Consider the following 22352-nt stretch of genomic DNA (forward strand, 5'->3'; position numbering starts at 1 on the left):
TACATTTTACATAGTAGTTTCTCAGAAATATTTGTTGAATGAATGGATGACCATCTTGTGGGAAGATTTCCTTCAGAGAGTGAATCTGTTCAGCAAAGTAGCAGGTCCCCAAAGCACCAGCACTAAATTGATTGCCCTTGGGAAAGTCACTTGCCTTCTCAGACCTTAATTCTCTTTGTCCATGAATGGGCATAAAGGTATTTGTTCACCTACCTTCACAGCTATTTTGAGACACAAATAAGGCAGTTTTATATTTGTGCTTTGTGCACTCTTGGCACTGTACATATGTAGGTCATTTTAGTAATACTAGTCCTAATGTTTTTTTTTAAATTATTTTATTTTATTGTTTATTTTTGGCCTCATTGGGTCTTTGTTGCTGTGTGCCGGCTTTCTCTAGTTGCGGCGAGCAGGGGCTACTCTTCATTGTGGTGCGCAGGCTTCTCTCTCATTGCGGTGGCTTCTCTTGTTGAGGAGCACGGGCTCTAGGCACGTGGGCTTCAGTAGTTGTGGCACACGGGCTCAGTAGTTGTGGCTCACGGGCTCTAGAGTGCAGGCTCAGTAGTTGTGGCCCACGGGCTTAGTTGCTCCACGGCATGTGGGATCTTCCCGGACCAGGGCTCGGCAGGCAGATTCTTAACCACTGCGCCACTAGGGACGCCCCCTAATTTTTTTTTTTTTTTTTTTTTTTAGTCCTAGTGTTTTTAATTGTGATGTGTGGTCTCTTGTGAGTTTGAACGTTAGATTTAGGGAAAGAACTTGGGCTCTGGAATCACACTTGTGTTCACCTCTCTGCTTCTTAGCTGAATAACTTTAGGTGGCAGGTCATTAACAAATGAGGAAATACATGTGTTCGTTTCTGAGGTGTTCCTTCACTGAAGAACGAATAGTTATAGTAGCTAATCTATAGTATTATTGTAAGGCTCAACTGGGATAATAAGGATAACAATTGTGTTTCTAAATTATAATATTCCGGTGTTATGGTCCTTAGGTGTTGGGAGGATGGGGGTGTCTTATTTTAGATCCAAAACTGTTGATTCAGTGATCATAAGTGTCAAAATTTCAAATATTCTCAGTGTATTAGTGAGGCAAGGATATCTTTTTTCCTTTCGCATGTGTTTTGGAATTGATTAGTTTCAATGTGACATTCACTGACCTTGAAACACTATGCAGAGCTGTTGCTTCTGGATCATTACATTTTATGGGTACCATGACCAAGACTTTGATCTGTTGTTTCTCAGTGAATTGATTTTTTTTTTTTTTTTGCGGTACGCGGGTCTCTCGCTGTTGTGGCCTCTCCCGTTGCGGAGCACAGGCTCCGGACGCGCAGGCTCGGCGGCCATGGCTCACAGGCCCAGCCGCTCCGCGGCATGTGGGATCTTCCCGGACCGGGGCACGAACCCGTGTCCCCTGCATTGGCAGGCAGACTCTCAACCACGGCGCCACCAGGGAAGCCCAGAGACAAGTTTTGAATGGGCACTTTTCAAAAGAAGAATTGCAGTGACCAATGAATGCAGGCAGATGCTCAAATTTGTTCCTAATTAGAGAAATGCAAAATAAAACCACAATGAATGTCTCAACATCACACTGGCCAAAGTTAAAGTCTGGCAATATCACGTGTTGGTGAACTGGAACTCATACACAGCAGGGGAAAAGGAGAGGGATATTAAATGTTAAAGATATGCCTACCTCATAATCCAGCAATTAAACTCCTAGGTAAATGCCCTACAGAAATGTGCTTATGTGCACCAAGATGCTCGTTGCAGCATTGCTTATAATAGCCCCAAACTGAAATCACTATAGAAGTGTCCGTCGCAGTAAAATAAAGTGGTACTAAGGAAATGGCACATCATACCGTAATGAAAATGAATAAATCACACCAACATGCGGTGTGAATTGTCTAAGCAATGTTGAGTGAAAGATACCAGACACAGCATACAGTATGATTCCATTTTTATACGTCAAAAGTAGGCAAAACAAACTAATCATATTGTTGCACACATAACTGGTAAAACTGTTTTCTAAAAGGGGAGTATTGCCATAAAGTCAGAATAGTAGTTACCTCTGGGAGACAAAGGCGAGGCTGGAGGGGACACACAGGGAGGTTTTGGAGTGCTGGCAGTGGCTTTTCTGCATCTGGTTTTTGATTACATAGCTGTTTGCTTCACCCATTAAACTGCATATCTGTTTTATGTACATATCTGTTTTGTGTACTTTTCTGTATATTTTACAAAATTTAAAAGAATGAGAGAGAACTTGTACTATGAAATATTAACAGTGATTAGAGCCATAATTATTAAAATAGTGTGGAAAACTAGAAGGCCCAGAAATAGGTCCAAGACACAAAAAACACAGAGTGTTTTTTTAAATTGCTCCTAATTCTCTTATTGAGACAGACTAGATTTTTCTACTTCATTAAATCTTGGTCACAGTTCCCTGCTTTGGGATTCAAGTAGCTCAGGTGGACCGAGAGCTAGAGGCATGAAGATTAGACAACAGAAGACATAAGACTTTGGGTTTACGACTGTTCTTGGGTTCCTGATAACCACACGCCTGTTTCTTAGGCCGAGGCTTTTAGTTGGCCAGTGTTTTGTGAGCTTAGCACGTTGAGCTGCAAGGTTTGAAACTCGCTGAGGCTGGCCTAGTCGCTTATTGTGGCAGTTTTCAGAATTTCTCTTTAGGGAGGAGTGCTTGACCTGAGCCCAAGAATTCACTGTTTAGCCTGAGTGAAATATTTTAAGGGGTACTTCATCCTCTCTTCTCGCCACTGTAGTAGCTTTTCCAGGACGATCGTGCCTCCTATGTCTGTTCTGTCCTTAACTACCTGAGCCTTGTCACTTTATGATATTGGACCAGGGTGAAGAGTAGCCAAGACACAAGACCCCATGGTAATCTCTGCACTTGGCTTATCCCCATCCTCCTCAAATATTTTTGCTCGAGTAAATAGCCTGGAGGAGACTCAGCGAAACCCTCCAGCTGTCTAAGGCAGTAGCAGGAGCAGGTAGCTCTGCTTGTGGCTTACAGACTGTGTATGGTGAGGGTCTGTCAGTAAAGCACGTGGTTTCAAATCTGACTCTGAGTTAGAACCACCTGGCCTGGCACACAGACTCCCAGCACACTGCCACTGTCCTGGCAGTGAGGGTGATGGTGGTGACAGGAGCCCAGGAATTTTGTGTGAATAGCCAGGATCGGCAACCCCTGTCTTCAGGCACACAGCAGTGCTTTCTCTGTTAATCCAGTCTTCCCCCAAGCCACACAGCTTACGTTTGACTTTGTAAAAAACACTTTGTGCCGTTTTGGACCCTCTTGAGAACCATGGGGAGTCTTCAGAGTGAGCCTAATGAGGCTACTGTCTTGGTTTGATTTCCGTTCAGTCTGATTATCTTTGTTTTTTTTGTTTGTTTGTTTGAAGATTTTTTTGATGTTGACCATTTGTAAAATCTTTATTGAGTTTGTTACAGTATTGCTTCTGTTTTTATGTGGTTTTTTGGCCTTGGGGCATGTGGGAATCTTAGCTCCCTGACCAGGGATTGAACCTGCACCCCCTTATTGGAAGGTGAAGTCTTAACCACTGGACCGCCAGGGAAGTCCCAGTCTGATTATCTTTGAATAGAAAAACTTACATGGCTATATTAGTTTCCTGGGGCCGCCATAACAAGGGACCACAAACCGGGTGGCTTAAGACAACAGATTTGTTCTCTTGCAGACCTGGAGGCCAGAAGTCCAAGATCAAAGTATCACCAGGGTTGGTTCCTTCTGGAGCTCTGAGGGAGAATCCGTCTCATGCTTCTATCTTAGCTTCTGGTGGCTGCTGGCCATCCTTGGCTTATAGTCACATGGCTGCAATCTCTGCCTGGGTCTTCACCTGGCCGTCTCCTCTGTGATCTCCTCTTCTAATTAGGACACTTGTCATCAGATTTAGGGCCCAGGCAGGTGATCCAGGACGAGCTCATCTCAAGATCCGTAACTGAATTACGTCTTCAAAGACTCTTCTTTCAAATAAGGTCACATGCATAGGTTCCAGATGGACATATCTTTTGGGGAAGCCACCATTCAACTCACTACAGGGACCATAGCAGCTCCTCTGTTAGCCCTAGCCAGATTGTTTACTGATGCTTGGCATTGCTTGTAAGAGAGCCAGAGAGTGAGGTCTGTGCTTCATCATCCAAGCTCGACTCCCAGAAAAAAAAAGCAAAATGCAGCCGTTTGAGAGAGTCAGTAAATAGCATTTTTCTCTTTGAATTTTGTTTTTTTGGGTATTATGTCTAGAAATATTTTTCTGTATTCCAAAATCCCAAGGTCTTCCTCCTCTCTTAAAGAGTAAATGGCAAGGTACTGTTTTGCCTGAGCCCAGAAGTTGTAGATTCATACTTGGTCCTGAGTAAATCAGAAGTTCATTGTGTTTCTGAGGACAAAACAAAGATAACTTCCTTTTAGTACTTTCCAGATACGGCTTTTTCTTAACAGAGTTTGAATTTGAACCTTTCTCTTGTTTAACCTATACTTGGCTTTATACTGAGTTATTGTATAATTCTTTGGATTAAACAGTATATACAATTAATACGGGCTTGTGGTCATAAAACTTAAGCAACATAGATGTCAATGAAGTGAAAACTGAAAACTCCCTTCTCTTCCCCCCATTTAGTTTGGTGCACGTTTTTCTGAACCCTCTTCTATGGATTGTGTGGTTTTCAGACACTGTACTGATCTGGTATTATTAGATACTATAAAGAAAAGTGAATGTATTGCCAGCCTTAGCTACTTGTCTTTAGGATAGTAAAGTGCTTTTAAATCTATTTCAGCAGCATCATCATATTTTTGATATTTGGAGTTTTCTAGGTTCCTAGTTTCATTGTGGAGATGGTTATCATAAGGAAAAGTTTAGGCTGTGAGAGCTTTGGTAACTCTACTTTCTTTCTCCTATAGATTCTAAACTCTTTTTATATTTTTCTCTTTGCAGATTTAACCCAGAGACTGACTCCACTATAGAAACACACAGTTCTATCAATGACTGGGGAAAGATAGTGGCAACAGGCAAAGGAAAAACAGCTCTGATATACTAAGGACAATGAGTATGCTAAAACCAAGCGGGCTTAAGGCCCCTACGAAGATCCTTAAGCCTGGAAGCACAGCCTTGAAGACACCTGCTTCTGGTAATGCTTTATGTTTCTCCTTAACAGCAAGTTTTTCATCCTATGTGAAGACTTCTATTTGAAAAATTTAAAGAGACAATCTTTTTTTTTTTTTTTTTGCGGTACGTGGGCCTCTCACTGTTGTGGCCTCTCCCATTGCTGAGCACAGGCTCCGGACGCGCAGGCTCAGCGGCCATGGCTCACGGGCCCAGCCGCTCTGCAGCACGCGGGATCCTCCCGGACCAGGGCACGAACCCCTGTCCCCTGCATCGGCAGGCGGACTCTCAACCACTGCACTACCAGGGAAGCCCCCAAAAAAGACAATCTTATAAAACTTCATATTGTTGAAAATATTTGAAAAAGTTTCAATTAAAAGACATAGAATTTTATGTTTAGTAGTCTTAATCAGTGAAGAGTCTATTTCATTTATTCAGTGTAAGGTTCTGAAATAGTTGTCAAGTTAATTTCAGTATTTGATCCTTACAGTGTTAAAGTGTTTCTTCAGTTTTTCTGCCCATGTGTCTTCCTGAACTCATCAGGACCTTTGTCTTGGGGTTTAGGGATATAGAGAGAGAAAACAAAGACTAATCTGGCTTAAAAGATACGATGACAGGGCTTCCCTGGTGGCGCAGTGGTTGAGAGTCCGCCTGCCGATGCAGGGGACACGGGTTCGTGCCCCGATCCCGGAGGGTCCCACGTGCCGCGGAGCGGCTGGGCCCGCGAGCCATGGCCGCGGAGCCTGTGTGTCCGGAGCCTGTGCTCCGCAGCGGGAGAGGCCACAGCAGTGAGAGGCCCGCGTACAGCAAAAAAAAAAAAAAAGATACGATGACAGTCATTGACCTGAAATTGTCCGTCATCATCAAGGGAGCAGGTAGTATGGTAGCTCAAGTCTGACTCATGAGGGAAAACCTTCCCCATTTTATAGATGAACTTGTGTCTTTTATTATCTTTAACAACCTGTTCCTCATCTGTTCTCCATCTCCTCCTTCAGCATTTCCATTTCCATCCCATAATGATCACCTAAGGTCTTTAGGAAGAGAGGCAGGAGAGAAGCATCTGATGCTTGCTTTTACCATCTTTTTATGTGATTTGTATACTCTTAGATCTTATGTTTTCAGCCTTTCCAGACAGGTGCCCACCATAATCTATTAAGTACAACATTTTTTCTTCAAGTTCTTCCATAAAGACATTCATTGGTCTTCCTTGAGGGAAGGGATCTTTGTGTTTGCTTTTTTTTTCTTTTTTTTTCACTGCTGTATTCCATCCACACACCTAGAAAATTGCCTGGCACGGAACAGGAGCAGGAGCTCAGTAAATATGTGTTGACTCATTGGAGATCCTGAGTTATTTACATTTTATGTATCAGGATAAAACCCGATTCTTTTCAGAGAGGCCATAAAACATTGTAATAGGGAAGAACCTTTTGTATTCTATTACAAGTTACTCACTAAAGGGATGTTGCCTGTAAATTTAAATTATACATAATGGCCCATCTCTTGGAACCCTGCTTCCCAGATAATGAGCATTAAGCTGAAATACCTTTGTTCAGCTCACAGGAATCATCCTGACCAGGCCCACCTGTGAATGACTGCAGGGAGGAAGAAATTAACCCATGCCCTCCTGAGGCTGATGAGAACCAGGAAGTGTTTGACATTACTCCCTCCCCTTTTAGTATAAAAGAAGCCCGAATTCTAACTCAGGCAAGATGGTTCTTTGGGGCTCGAGCCCACCATCTTGTCGGTCTGCTGGCTTTCCGAATAAACTTGTTATTAAAGTCTTTGCCCCAACAGTTCGTCTCTTGGTTATCTGCCTGGTGTGTGGTGAGTAGTACGAGCTTAGACTCGGTAACAACATCTTAGAGGAAAGCTCTACTGATAAAACAAAGGATTGTGAAGAAATGGGTTTATTTAAGGACTATTTAGCCTTGGGGAAGTCAGTCAAAATTGGCATCCCCTTCTCCTCAAAATCCTTCCTCTTTTAAGACCCCTTCAAATGCCAACCCTTCTATAAGGCCTTCTATTGTTATATTTACCCCTGTTAGAATTGTCTTTTTCACTTTTAGTATTTTTCGTGCATACCTTCTAGCACTTGAAGTCCTTGAGTCCAGGGATCATGAGTAATTCAACTTGGTTTCTCCAGTATTACTTGGCACACATTAGGTTTTTTAAAATTAAGATTAAAGCAGCTTATTAATACTAAAACTTACATGCTTAAAAGGAAGTAATTGCCAAGGAATTCAAGACACTTTTATGAACACTGTTTTTCAGAAATTCATGCTTGCAGCACTCTGGGAAGAGTAACTGTTGATGTGCAAAGCTAGAACTGATGCTAAAAAAAAACACTGGCCCCTGTCTTTGGCAGATCATTATCTGTTCTATCTGAGAGCATCCACTGTCTTCTAAACAAACAAGCAAGAAAACCCTCCGCAAATGGAAACTCCACAGTCCCCCTTTCTATGTAGGGTAAAGAGATGATCAGCACCCACTCTCACTCCACTGGGCCACTCTGCTCCCCAGTCTGTGTGATTCACTCCTGTCAGTCAGGCCTCAGACTAGATATCACCTCCTCCAGGAGGCCTTCCCTGACTGCTCTGCCCAGAGGCACTGTCTCCTTCACAGCACTTAGACCACCTGAAGTTACCTGGTGTGTGCCTTGACTGTCTGCTTCTCCACCGCTAGACTCTGAGCTCTATGAAGGCATGGACTGTGCTGTCTTGCTTTGTCCCTGGTGAAGAACAGTGCCTGGGACTAGTTCCGGAGTGGTAGGAACTCAAGAAAGATGCATAACGTGGATAAATACATTATTTCATTTAATCCTCGTTCAAAGAAAAAAAACCTCTCAAGATAGATATTACTGCTTTCCCCTTTTACAGATGAAAAAACTAAACTACGAGAGGTCACGGAACATCCTCAGATCACGATATGCCCAGTAAGTGGCAGACATTAAGAATTCAGGCTCTTTGCCAGTTCACGCTAAATATTCAATAAACGCTTGCCGGGTGAATGCGTGAATGTATTTCCAGTGTAAATATCACATTCCTGGCAGAACTTAACTCTGTCTTTACCGTAAGGTAGAGTTTGCCAAGTCGTCTTGCCTTTACAGGGAGTCAGGCCAGATGCTCTCTTTTCTTCCCTGCTGTGATTTCCATTTCTGCTAGCAAAGGATTAGTCTTGGAATAATGATGGTAGGGACTACGGCACTGAATCCCCTCCTGCATCTAGTTAATTGCGAATGTGTGTGGTTAAATGGGCCTAGTCCTGTCAGCTTTAACTGACCACTCAAATGGGGGAATAGAACCCATCTCAGTGAGTCTGAATGGGCATTTGCTCATGATGTGCAGGATACAGGGTGAAGAATGAAATCAGACCTATATTATGAATTCTGGGAAAAGGACTGCTTTTTTCCCCAATTTTGACTTCCTCCAATCTTGATTGCAGATAAGGACTAAGTCTTATCAGCTCACTGAGTTTTGACAGCATTGAAAATGGTAGTGATGCAGGACTTCCCTGGTGGTACAGTGGTTAAGGATCTGCCTGTCAATGCAGGGGACACGGGTTCAAGCCCTGGTCCAGGAAGATCCCACATGCCATGGAACAAGCCCGTGCACCACAACTACTGAAGCCGGCATGCCTAGAGTTTGTACTCCACAACAAGAGAAGCCACCGCAACAAGAAGCCCGCGCACCGCAACGAAGACTAGCCCCTGCTCACCGCAACTAGAGAAAGCCCCGCGTGCAGCAGTGAAGACCCAACGCAGCCAAAATAAATAAATAAGTTAATTAATTAAAAAAAAAGAAAATGGTAGTGATGGGTCAAGTACTTTTTGCCTCCTTGCTAAAAAAAAAAAAGAAAAAGAAAACGAAAAATGAAGAAGAAAGATAAACAGAGCACCTCTTGAAGAGTTGTGGCTACTTCTGTTGCTTTTGGCCCTTTCTCTAGTTTATTTTCCTTTTAACCTAGGGGTTGTCTGCTTAAATATGAAATCGAATCCTTTCTGATCCTTTCTTCTGTTTTCAGTTGCAGCTCCAATAGAAAAAACAATATCCAGTGAAAAAGCCTCAAGCACTCCATCTGCTGAGACACAGGAGGAGTTTGTGGATGATTTTCGAGTTGGGGAGCGCGTTTGGGTGAATGGGAATAAGCCTGGATTTATCCAGTTCCTGGGAGAAACCCAGTTCGCACCAGGCCAATGGGCCGGGATCGTTTTAGATGAAGCCATAGGCAAGAATGACGGCTCGGTGGCAGGAATCCGGTACTTCCAGTGCGAGCCCTTAAAGGGCATATTCACCCGGCCTTCAAAGTTGACCAGGAAGGCGCAGGCAGACGATGAAGCCGACGGCCTGCAGACAGCTCACGCTTCCAGAGCGACTTCGCCCCTGTCCACTTCGACAGCCAGCATGGTGTCCTCTTCCCCAGCCGCCCCCTCACATATTCCCCATAGATCGCCCCAGCCAACCGCAAAGGAACCTTCAGCCACGTCTCAGATCAACAACCTTACAAAAACCACCAGTGAATCTATTTCCAACCTTTCGGAGGCCGGCTCAGTCAAGAAAGGAGAAAGAGAGCTCAAAATTGGAGACCGAGTATTGGTGAGTCCATGAACCTTCCAAGGTCGTTATGTTGACCTGAGTGAGGGGTTGAACTACACACACGCGGGCTCAGAATCTGTTCTGTAGGGATGACCATTCATTTATAGAGTAAGTAATCAGCTTTTCTGGTTCCGTTTATGTGTACATATACAACAGATCAGAAACTGGCTACGTAGCTTGTGCGTAGGTTTGCAGGGATCGACTCTAGTTTTATCTTCGTTTAGTCAAAAGAATATTGAGTTTTTAGCTTGTAAATATTAAGGTAACTTTACTTGACAAAACAAGCTGAGAGGCGGACTTAGATGTTTTTTTTTTCTTTTTTAATTGCGGTACGCGGGCCTCTCACTGTTGTGGCCTCTCCCGTTGCGGAGCACAGGCTCTGGACGCGCAGGCTCAGCGGCCATGGCTCACGGGCCCAGCCGCTCTGCGGCATGTGGGATCTTCCCGGACCGGGGCATGAACCCGCGTCCCCTGCATCAGCAGGCGGACTCTCAACCACTGCGCCACCAGGGAAGCCCGACTTAGATGTTTTTAACAAAGTGTTTTTTTTTTTTTTCTGGTTTTTAATTTTTGCTTTAAGGATAGTGTGTGGGTAAATATGAGATCCTGTTTCTTTGAGGGTCTTGGAAAACTCAGAGATCACAGGATGTTATTTCAGAATTTCTCTGCCTTTTAAATGATTAGGTTTAGGTCTAGGAAAAGAAAGGAGGGACTTCCCTGGTGGTCCAGTGGTTAAGAATCCACCTTCCAATGCAGGAGACGCAGGTTTGATCCCTGGTCCGGGAACTGAGGTCCCACGTGCCAAGGGGCAACCAAGTCTGTGCGCTCTGGAACCTGCGCGCCACAACTAGAGAGAAGACTGCACGGCAGCTAAGACCTGATGCAGCCAAATAAATAAATAAATAAATATTAAGAAAAAAGAAATGTACTGTAGTTTATTTATTTATTTATTTTTTTACTAATAAGCAGGAAACAATGTATAAGGTCTACATGCTGTACATTCTAGAACCCCTGAATGACACAGTGACTGATTTATTCTTTTTTTGATTGTTTTAAATGAGAGGCAGTGTAGCAGTGCTAAAAACACAAGCTGAGTCCAGCTCTGCCTTTGTGACCTTAGCAAGTTATTTAACTTCTTAGTTTTCTCATCTATGAAAATTAGTTTGAATAATAGTGCTAACATCTAGCATTGTTGTGAGGATTAAATTAGCTGATGCATATAACATTCTTAGCAGTGCCTGGTATCCAGTCAACACTCAAGAAATGGTAGCTTTTTTTTTTTTTTTTAAACAGCAGAACCTTATTTATTTATTTATTTATTGGCCACACCATGTGGCTTGTGGAATCTTAGTTCCCTGACCAGGGATTGAACCTAGGCCCTCGGTAGTGAAAGCACCGAGTCCTAACCACTGGACCGCCAGAGAATTCCCAAGAAATGGTAGCTGTTTTTCTCATTGATGAAAATTTAAAGCTATTCTCTGACTTTTTCAACACTTTAGTCAGTTCACTTCAAGGCATGACGTCTGTCTGAAGTCTTTGACCCTGTGCTCTTCAGTTTCCTTTGTATCCGTAAAAATTCCGTCAGTCTTGGAGGCTTACAGTAATATAATGGGAAAAAAAGAATGGCTGTTAGCCTTTAGAATGTCCCATGCATCTCGTTGAATGTGTCAGCAGTATACGGAGTAGCCCCCATAGAACTGGTGAGGAAACTGAGGTCCTAAGAAGTACAATCACTTGCCCAAGGTCATGAAGAGTGATGCTTCTGCAATTAAAATTTAGGGTTTTTTTTTTCTTTTTTTTTTGCTGTACGCGGGCCTCTCACTGCTGTGGCCTCTCCCGTTGCGGAGCACAGGCTCCGGACACACAGGCTCCGCGGCCATGGCTCGCGGGCCCAGCCGCTCCGCGGCATGTGGGATCCTCCGGGATCGGGGCACGAACCCGTGTCCCCTGCATCGACAGGTGGACTCTCAACCACTGCGCCACCAGGGAGGCCCAAAATTTAGGTATTTTTACTCCAGAACCTGTTATGTAGAGCTGATGATTGATAGTATAATTTTGAAATTGGAAGTTTTTGTGATTTTTTTGTCCTACAGACAAGGAAACGTAAGCCCCGAAAAAGGCAGTGACTCCCTGTAGTCATATAGTACGTTCACTATAGGTTTTAGATTTAGAACTTGGGACTTCTGTCTCCCAGTCCTGTAGCATCATGAACCTAGAAGGCCCCATGCACCTGTGGGAACCCTTTAATACCTGTTACCTTCAAGGGGGTCCTTCTGGATCTCTTAGTTTCAAGGTCAGTAGGTTCCTTCTTCTGGTGATAATAGTCATGAGTTTTAGCAGTTGATGCTTCAGAACTTGGAACAGCATTTCAGTCTGTCAGTGCTCTGCGGCTCAATCTGTAACTTGTTTGTTTAGCTCATACTCACTTGCTATACCAATTTATTTATTTATTTATTTATTTAACCACACTGAGTGGCTTGTGGGATTTTAGTTCCACCACCAAGGATTGAACCCGGGCCCTCGGCAGTGAGAGCACGTATACTGACCACTGTTGCAGTGAAGGTTTTTTGATGCTTACTCTTCTTTTCACTTTTACTGATGTTTACTTCCCCTCCCCTCTCCTCCACTTTTTACTGTATAGATATTGCTGCCATGCATGCCATTTAAAATTTTTTGGGTGTATCTCTCTTACTTTCCTAGGATAAATTTATAGTGGTGGAATTACTAGGTCAAAGGGCCTAAAATATTTAAGACTTATGGTACGTATTTATCTAGTAAGCTTTGGTTAGATCAGAAACCTGTTACCTTAGCACAGGACAGCTTTGTAGATTAGACTGCAGGTTATATGCAATTCCATTCTAAGTGCCTAGCTGTAAATGAAATGGGATAGCGTATGGCACGCTTTCAAAACAAGTAGCTCTCCTTTTCCACCAGAGTAAGAAACAGTTGATTAAATTACTAGTCAAGTATTGTGCTGCTTGGCTGATGAAACAGACAAAATGACAAGGTCCGGATGGACCTTAGCTTACAACAAAAGGCTTCCATGAGGATGTAAGGACTAAAGTGGACCTGAAGGAGAGTAGGAATTGGCCAGGCGGAGGAATGGTAGTGGCAAGAGGGAACGTTCTAGCAGAGGGATTGGCAAATTCCTCAGATGGGAGGGAGTTGGCACATTTGGGGAAGTGGCCAGCATCATTCCCCACAGGCGGGGGACCCCATAGGGGTAGGAGATGAGACTCATTCACTAGGTGGTGTCTGTGGGGACTGGGGACATAGGGCCTGTAAGTTTAGGCCATGTTAAGGATTTTGATTTTGCCCTTAAGAGCAACAAGAGTGATAAGTGATGTGATTAGATTTGTAGTTTGGAAAGATCGCTCCAGCTGCTTTGTAAAGAATAGATCAGAGGTGGTTGAAAGTGGATTTGGGGTGACCGTTCTTTGAAGAAGTTGGATGTTGAAGGAGGGTAGAGTCGTCAGGCTGATGCTGGAGGAGTATTGGATCTAGGGAAGATGCTTTCTAAAGATGGCAGAGTCTGGGGTGTTTACATCCTGACTAAACTGACCTGGACTAGAGGAACAGGGTGCAGATACAGTGGCGGTGAGGGGCGGGGGAATCAGTGTTGAGATGAGGTTCCTGGGAAGAGTTGGCACCCTCAGCACACACGGGGATTGCTTTGCCTTCGATTGAGACGGACGGAGATTTCCTCCATTTTTATAGTAAGGAAGAAGGAGCATCTGCAGATGCAGGTTGGTTTGTAGAGGCTTGAATGGTGTATTTGTAGGAGAATGTTAATTACATGTTCAAACCTGGCATATGTGGAACAGAATTTGAATCTCTAAGAGTCTTAAGTCTAATGAGAGTGTTTTTAGAGGCAGTAAAATTGTTGACTATTTTGGTTAGTATTTCTAGGAGAAATTAAAGGAGTACCTTAGAATCACAGTATTTTAGATCTGGAAAGGCTCTTTTGAGATCAACAAATGCCTCTTTTTGCTTAGAGTACTGAAGCCCAGAGAAGAAATGCAACTTGCCTCAGGTCATATGTGATGTACGTGTATACATATCATTATGGCCTCTTGTTCCCAGTTAATATGTTTTTTCTACTTTAATGTGCTGCCTTGTTTAATAGAAATCTTTGATTTAGGAATGTAAAACATTTTTACTTCAAAATTCATGTATAAAGAGAATTAGATTTAGAAATCTGAAATACTTGATTGGAATTCTCCTAATTAAAGAAAACTTCTGTTGGCAACCTAAATGTGCATCAGTGGATGAGTGGATAAAGATGTGGTATATATATACAATGGAATATTACTCAGCCATAACAAAGAATGAAATCTTGCCACTGGCAACAACATGGATGGACCTAGAGGGTATTATGCTAAGTGAAATAAGTCAGAGGAAAGACAAATATCATGATTTTCCTTGTATATGTGGAATCTAAAAAAATGAAACAAACCAACCCATACAATGAAACAGAAACAGACTCATTCATGGATACAGCAAACAAACTGGTTCTGCCAGAGGGGGATGGGGGGAGCCGGCGAATTAGGTGAAGGGGATTAAGAGGTACAAACCTCCAGTTACAAAATAAGTAAATCACAGGGATGTCATGTACAGCATAGGGAAGGTAGTCAATAATATTGTAATAACTTTGTATGGTGATAGACAGTTACTAGAATTTTCCTGGTGATCATTTTGTAACACATGAGAGTATCAGGTCCCCACGTTGCACTCCTGAACTAATGTGACAGTGTAAGTCAGTTAGGCTTCAGTAAAAAAATTCCAATAGAACTAAGTTCGTTAGGTCACTGTTATGTGGGGAGCGGTATAGAATATTCCCAGTCCCGCCCCCAGTGCCCTCGTGGCTCCTTCCACTTGGCGCCTTCTCCACGCAGTTCTCTCCAGTTCTGGCTCTCATCGCGGGAAGAGCAGGAAAGCGGATTTCTGCGTCAGGTGTGAGGTTTAGTTCAATGACCTCTTGAAGATCCAGGTGGGAGCTCCTGAGCTATGACTGTATTGGGCGCTCCCATCTTGGGGGAGGCAGTCAGGGCCTGGGGAAGCCTGTCCTCGCCCCACTCCACGCTCGTGGTCCTCAGTGGGGTAGATGTGCTGGGTCAAGGAGGGTCAGTTGGAGCTGCTTGTAACAAACCCACCTGCCTCCTTCCCATCTCCCTCTGGCCCCTCTGTTTTCCCATTTGTCCACAGATATTCCACAGATCTCCTTAGTTGAAGATTGCTTTCATCTCCTTAGTTGAAGATTGCTTTCATCTGCCTTGTGACATGAGCTGCTTTGGGCTGATGCTGCGGTCCAGCTGACTCTCAGGCTCACCTCTTTCCAGACTGGGGATCCCTGGGATGACCAATAACTTGGAATGTTTTTGAGCTGGTCTTGCTGCATTTTCGGGTGTAGGCGCTATTTCAGGGATGTGATGTCAGGTTCTGGAGAACTTGACTGACTTCCAGCCGTTCTGTTTAACATGGTTGTCTCCATGTCCGGTACTGTATGTTCTATGCTGAATTCTTAGCTTACAACCAAGTATGAGAAGGAGACTTTTTAGGCTTTTGTTTTTAAAGCGACAAGCTTTATCTTTCTACAAGCTGCTCGCAGGGCTCTTAAACTAAGAATCCTATAGTGTAAATCTGTAGGTCTTTTGGATACTGTGAAAGGGAAAAACATCTTCCTGAGATTTTAAAAAAACTCTTATTTATAAGTTATTTGGCTTGTGTTTGAGTCTAAATAACTACAGTTCATTTAGTATGTACTTTTCTGTGTGTCTTCATTTGTTCAGCATTATTTGTGAGACTTATTATAACATGTAAATTTAAAACACACATATAGTGGGGTCATATTATATACACACCATTTTACAGTATACTTTGATAGATTTGGGGCATTTCTGTGCTAGTAAATACAACTCTTCATTTAAAATAATAAGCTGCTGTTTGATATCACACTGTTTGGGGCACCTAATTTAATCATAGACATTTAGATTGCTCCCTGCCTTTTTTCCCTAGAAATGAAATTTCTGAGTCAAAGAATATAAAAATATTTTAAATCATAATAAATATTGCCAAAGTACAGTCCAAAAAGCCATTAGCATTTTATGTTCCCACAAAGTGTGTACAAGTATGCCCTTTGTTATAATTTGATTTCTTCTATTTTTCTCAGTCTTCTTACCAGTGACTTATAACCCCCAAATCTACAAGTCTGATTGTGATATTGCACTTATATTGGACGTTTGTTCATCATCTACCTGGGGGTTCTTGGGCTCTTTTTGGGTGGGGCGTTTGAGCTCTAGGGAAGCTGTTCTTTACACAGCGCCCTCTCCTTCCCTTGATTGCTGATAGAGTAGTTGTTAGTAGAAGGATCTGTTATTTTGTATGGCCCAAGGTTGAGAAGACTCCAGATGTTCACATTATGTTAACTCTCTCTGGACACCTTGGCTGAATGTTGAGATCTTTTCCAGCACCACAGTCTTAGCCTAATTCCTTTACAGTGAGGATTGCTGAGGATTTGAATCATTTTTTCTGATTTTAGTTTTCTTCTTTTTTTTTTTTTTCATTTTCAATTTCCATAAGCCTTAAATCTTACTCAGCATAGCCTTGTAGGGTTGTCTGGAAGGAGCGCAGAGAATCTCACTGTTGACGAGAAGCTAGATTCGGCAGCTTCCTCCTGTCTGTGCACAGCCGGGTTCAGTAGAGCCACTTCTTAGTTCATAGTTGACAGCGGGGCTCCTCTTCCTGCTCGTTGCTTTCAGCTGTGAGAGGGTAGGATTCGTGTGCTTTTGCCATTGTCACTTCTGAGGCTTGGGAATGCATAAACTCATCCACCTGCCGTTGGACTTCAGGTCTTTGGTTTTACTATCCATCCTCCTCTCTCCAGCCCCATTGTCCTGCGCTGCCTTGAATTAAGCCACGATCCTCTTCACATGGACCCCCAGACTGCTGTCCATGCTGCTAGCCCCGTCTCTCCTCGGTTCTGGTCTTCACACAATTATGGAGTGACGCCCCTGACATGTGGATCTCATCATGCTGTTCTCCTGTGTGGTGGTGCCCGGTCTGCCTACACCAGTGCTGTTTTCACAGTGCTGGGGGTTTTCTACGGGGCTCAGTACCTGGGCACTGGCTGATCAGTGTGACATTAGGTTCTTTTTGCAAACCTAAGCCAGTACCTTTACACCAAACACGTCAAAGCTGGTATCTCTGCCTTGAGGACTTTGTGTAGGCTCTTGGGGCTTAGGAGTTTCTGGGTTGAGGAGGCAGCTTATGCTGTCTAGCTTTGGGACTTGAAGAGAGGAAAGTTGGACCACTGCCCGGGCCAGAGTCTAATGTTGAAATGTCTGTTGCTAGATCACATCTTCTAACTTTTAATACTGCTTCTGTGAATTCTTTAAGCATAATTACAAAAATATCTTGAGGCTGAGACTCTTTGTAGCTTCTGAAACATATAGATTAGAAAAGCAAACTTTGCTAATACCGTTTTGGTCAAGTGGGGTACTTTTTGATCTCAGTGCTTTAAAAGAGTGTGACTCTGGCAATTAAATATTCTGCTCTTTTATCAACCTCAGGGACAGTAGGGGTTCTTTTTTTTTGGTTCCTATTAAATGTTTAAACAGTTACAAATGGATTTTTTAAAAGATTTATTTATTATTTGTTTATTTTTCTTTTATGGCTGTGTTGGGTCTTTTAATAGCACTAGTTTAATTAATTAATTAATTGTTGGCTGCGTTGGGTCTTCGTTGCTGCGGGCGGGCTTTCTCTAGTTGCGGCGGGCGGGGGCTACTCTTTTTTGCGGTGCGTGGGCTTCTCATGTGGTGGCTTCTCTTGTTGCAGAGCACGGGCTCTAGGCGCACAGGCTTTAGTAGATGTGGTGCACAGGCTCAGTAGTTGTGGCTCACGGGCTTAGTTGCTCCACAGCATGTGGGATCTTCCCGGACTAAGGCTCGAACCTGTGTCCAGGTTCTTAACCACTTAACATTCTTAACCACTGCACCACCAGGGAAGTCCCCCTCTATGTATTTAAAATGATCTTTTCATTTATTTATTTGTTCATTGCCCATCTCCCTCTGACCAGAATTTAGGCTCCATGAGAGTCTGGAAACTTTCTGTCTCATTCACCGTCTTTTCCCCAGCACTTAGAACAGTGCCTGGCACACAGTAGGTATTCATAAAATATTGTCAAAAGAATCAGAGGGTTTTAAATACTGTTGTCACATTATACCCTTAAAGAGGAGGAGTAACACTGTAAAGTGTGACAAGGGATGCACTTAGGACCAGTGGATAAAAACCGGGCCGGGCGGATCTCACCTTTCTTGCAGGAGCTGCCCAGTGGAGCTGCCCTAAGCTGGATTGCTCTCTAGTTGAGGTAATATAAAATATGGACATCATCATCTCACGGGTGATTAAGTTTTAAGTCAGGGCTGAATTTGTATCGGTAAATACCAATTAGCCATAGTTATCTTTTTAAATTAAGCTGCTTAACCTACAATATGGCAGATAAGAAGCCACCTCACAAAATTCAGTTGCTCACAAAATCCCTGTGGAACAGTCCCTCCTTACCACCCACTGGACATTTTATAGCTTTATAAATTGAGGCACAGTGAGGTTAAATGGCCTGTTTGAGATTTGATGAATAGATGGGAGAGTTGAGAGAGGATGAAAGGTTTCCTGTTTCCTGTTTGTGGACCCATTCATCAGCCCAGCAGAATGTTTCCTTTTTTAATATTTATTTATTTGGCTGCGCCAGGTCTTAGTTGCAGCACACAGGATCTTTTTTAGTTGTAGCACATGGAGTCCTTAGTTGTGGCACACGGGCTCTTAGTTGTGACCTGTGGGATCTAGTTCCCTGACCAGGGATGGAACCCGGGCCCCCTGCATTGGGAGCGTGAAGTCTTAGCCATTGGACCACCAGGGAAGTCCCCAGCAGAATGTATCAGTGTTCTTACTTTTCAGAAGAGTTTACAAGAAGGGTGTTTGTCTCTGTTCCCACAGCATTTTGCAGAAACCTCTTAAAGTGCTTATCACTTTTCACTAGAAATATTTGCTTGAATTTTTCTGTCAGTGGCCAACACTGTATTCTGTTTATATTTGTATCCTCAGGGCCCAAGCACTCAGGGAATATATATCGAATGAATGAATGAGAACTGAAAAACCTGAGATTTGCTAAAGCCTGAGCACAGCTAGGTTTTCCTTTAGCTGAGTTTCTAGTTTAAATTAATTTGGTCTTCAGTAGTGACTTCTCATTTTGACTTAGGTTGACCACAGTGTTATGAGTTATATGTATATATTCTGAATGAATGGTAGTTACTTGTGTTTGCCTCAGGGATCCTTTTTGTTTGTTTGTTTCAATGTTGTAAAATGTTTAATCTTTAATAATCTTGATATCTGGGACTTCCCTGGTAGTGTAGTGGTTAAGACTCTGTGCTCCCAGTGCAGGGGGCCTGGGTTCGATCCCTGGTCAGGGAACTAGATCCCATATGCATGCCGCTACTAAGAGTTCCCATGCCACAGCTAAGGAGCCAGCAAGCTACAACCAAGGAGCCCACCTGCTGCAACTAAGGAGCCCACCTGCCACAACTAAGATCCAGTGCAACCAAATGAATAATAAGTAAATAAATATTTTTAAAAATCCTGTTATCTGCCCATAAAACATAGGTTTGAAAATTGTGGCTTATACTTAATGTAAGTGCACATACTGTAATAACGTTGGGTTCTCTGGAACACATGAGAAGTAAAACTTAACTTTATAAAATGATGTTTAAATGCTTAGAAAAAAATTTGACTGTAAAATGATTAAGTAGAAAAGTGAGTGATTTTGGATGTGACCTTCTGTCTGTGTTAAAGATATTTTGAATAATTACTTAGGATCTTTCACAGGGGAAAGGAAAGCATGTTATCTGTCATAGGAGTCAAGAATTTCAAGTTAGGTGAGAGAAAAAGTATAAGAAAACTGCCCATTCTAGGAACTAGTAATCATCCATTTGAAACAAACTTTATGGCTTTTTTTTTTTTTTCGAAGTAGATGTATGTTCTGTTACCTGCATTTAGAGAAAAAGTTGCTGATCTGTGTGTGGTAATTTGTTATAAAGCTTCTGATCTGAGTGAAGCCATGGTTTGTTTGGAGAATTTACTGCCCACAGCCTGTTAGACGCCTCTTGGAAAAACAATTGTCATAACAGTAACTTAGACTCACCCCCAAAGAATTCAACAGATTATCTGGAAAGATTACATCATCTTTAACTAATGTGCTGTGTTCTCCTCATGTGATGCTGCTTAGTCTGCTGCTCTGAAAGGTGTGTGAGAGGACAGAGAAAACAGAGGCCAATTTTATATAGGTTACTATTCATACATTCCATGGTTACCAATAAGAGTGCTAAAAAGTCCAATTTGCCAGATCTAGAACTAGTACTTTCCTTAGCATGGACACACTGGCTGCTAACATATAGCAGACTCTCACACTATCTGTCAGACACTGACTAAACAGTTTTATGTGGATTATTTTATTTAATCTTCACAGCAATCCTATAATTATTGCCATTTTACTTATGAGGAAGGTAAGATTGATTGATTGATTTATGGCTGCATTGGATCTTAGCTGCAGCACGTAGGCTCTTTGTTGTGGCGCAAGGGCTTCTTTCTAGTTGTGGCACGCAGGCTTAGTTGCCCTGCGGCATGTGGGATCTTAATTCCCCGACCAGGGATCGAACCTGCGTCCCCTGCGTTGAAAGGCAGATTCTTAACCACTGGACCACCAGGGAAGTTCCGAAGCTAAGATTTAGAAACTAAGCAGCTTGACTAATTCATAGACAGAGCTGGCATTTGAATTTGTCCAACTTGGAGCCCATGCTTACTTAGTCTGTGTTAGCATATTTCTTCCTTTGCTCTCTTCTGAGCCATCAAATTCAGCCTCAGCCACTGGATATCCTTTTCCTTTTGTTGGTTTACATGGAAAAATGGCCTTTTCTGTGTAGTTCCCTGCGGAGAAGGTCACCTTTCATTTCTTCAGCAAATGTTTGTTGAGTGTCTCCTGCTGTGCACTGTGGATTGCGGTGCTGGACACAACGGTTCCTGCGTGGAGTTTTCTCCAGCCTCCAACTCCATCTTTCCTCAGTGACACCTGTCATGACACCAGGATGTTTCTGAACTGTCCGGGGACTGCATGCCCTCTGTCACCCTTCACATGCTCTCCTGTCTAGAGTACCTTAAACTCTAACTGCTTTGGTTCCTTAAATCAATTTCACAAAGAGTGTGTCTTCCAGAGAAAAAGTATCTAGCTTTGAGACTTAAAATTTTCCATCTTCAACAAAGCTTAAATAGAGCTGGAAAAAAATGTGTATCATACCAAACTCATAGAAAACTATATTCAGAGAAAAATTAAAACAAAATAGCTTTGGTATTAAAAAGCAAATTAGTATTGGTCTTAAGAAGTTAGGAAGGAAAGAGTAATAAACCACAAGGAAGTGGGAAAAAAGGAAATAGTGAGATAAAAAGTGAATTAAATAAAATAGAGAACATTAAAAGCAAAAAGGAAAAACTGAAAAGCTGGTTCCTTGTGAAGATCAATAAAATAAGTTACCTTCCCAAGGTAAATCTACATTTAACACAATCCCATTGAACTTTTTTTTTTAATTAACCAAAATGATTTTTAAATTTATTAAATCAGTAAACCTACATAACCTAAATGTTTCCCAGTGGGGGCTGATTTAATAAACTGGAGTGAATCCGTACAGTGGAATGACGTGCAATTGTAAACACAAGGAGGACGTTCTCTGTGTCTTGATGTGGAATAAAGTGAGGTGCAGGACAGCTCATGTAGTACAGGTACAAGACAACTCATTTTTTGTATGTAAAAATGAAAGGGAGGAGTAAAAATATGAATTAACATTTCCTTTTTTTAAAAAAATTACTTATTAATTTTTGGCTGCGTTGGGTCTTCGTTGCTGCGTGTGGACTTCCTCTAGTTGCGGCGAGCGGGGGCTACTCTTTTTTTTTTTTTTTTTTTTTTTGCGGTACGCGGGCCTCTCACTGTTGTGGCCTCCCCCGTTGCGGAGCACAGGCTCCGGACGCGCAGGCTCCGGACGCGCAGGCTCAGCGGCCATGGCTCACGGGCCCAGCCGCTCCGCGGCATATGGGATCCTCCCAGACCGGGGCACGAACCCGTATCCCCTGCATCGGCAGGCGGACTCTCAACCACTTGCGCCACCAGGGAGGCCCGGGGGCTACTCTTTATTGCGGTGCGCGGGCTGCTCATTGTGGTGGCTTCTCTTGTTGTGGAGCACGGGCTCTAGGTGCGCGGGCTCAGTAATTGTGGCATGTGGGCTCAGTAGTTGTGCCTCACGGGCTCTAGAGCGCAGGCTCAGTAGTTGTGGCACACGGGCTCAGTACTTGTGGCTCGCGGGCTCTAGAGTGCAGGCTCAGTAGTTGTGGCGCACGGGCTTAGTTGCTCCGCGGCATGTGGGATCTTCCCGGACCAGGGCTCGAACCCGTGTCCCCTGCATGGGCAGGCGGATTCTTAACCACTGTGCTACCAGGGAAGCCCCAACATTTGCTTTTATATGCATAAAGAAATGCTGCGAGGAGGATACACTCTATATCAATAGCGGTGGCTACCTGTGATGGGGAAGGTGGGATAGTTA

The 22352-nt window shown here is 43.1% G+C and overlaps 1 protein-coding gene across 3 annotated transcripts in view; it reads left to right on the forward strand.

The window, feature by feature from the left end:
- The window catches only part of CLIP1 (CAP-Gly domain containing linker protein 1), a 122098-nt gene that overhangs the window by 29925 nt on the left and 69821 nt on the right, over nt 1-22352 (forward strand). For all 3 annotated transcript variants that reach the window (XM_060118420.1, XM_060118419.1, XM_060118421.1), the window contains exons 2-3: nt 4958-5150; nt 9146-9717. In XM_060118420.1, the coding sequence (XP_059974403.1) occupies nt 5066-5150; nt 9146-9717 (657 nt within the window). In that variant the 5' untranslated portion in view covers nt 4958-5065. The remainder of the gene's footprint in view (nt 1-4957; nt 5151-9145; nt 9718-22352) is intronic.

The sequence above is a fragment of the Mesoplodon densirostris genome, chromosome 15 (assembly GCF_025265405.1).
Source record: "Mesoplodon densirostris isolate mMesDen1 chromosome 15, mMesDen1 primary haplotype, whole genome shotgun sequence".
Lineage (NCBI taxonomy): Eukaryota > Metazoa > Chordata > Mammalia > Artiodactyla > Ziphiidae > Mesoplodon > Mesoplodon densirostris.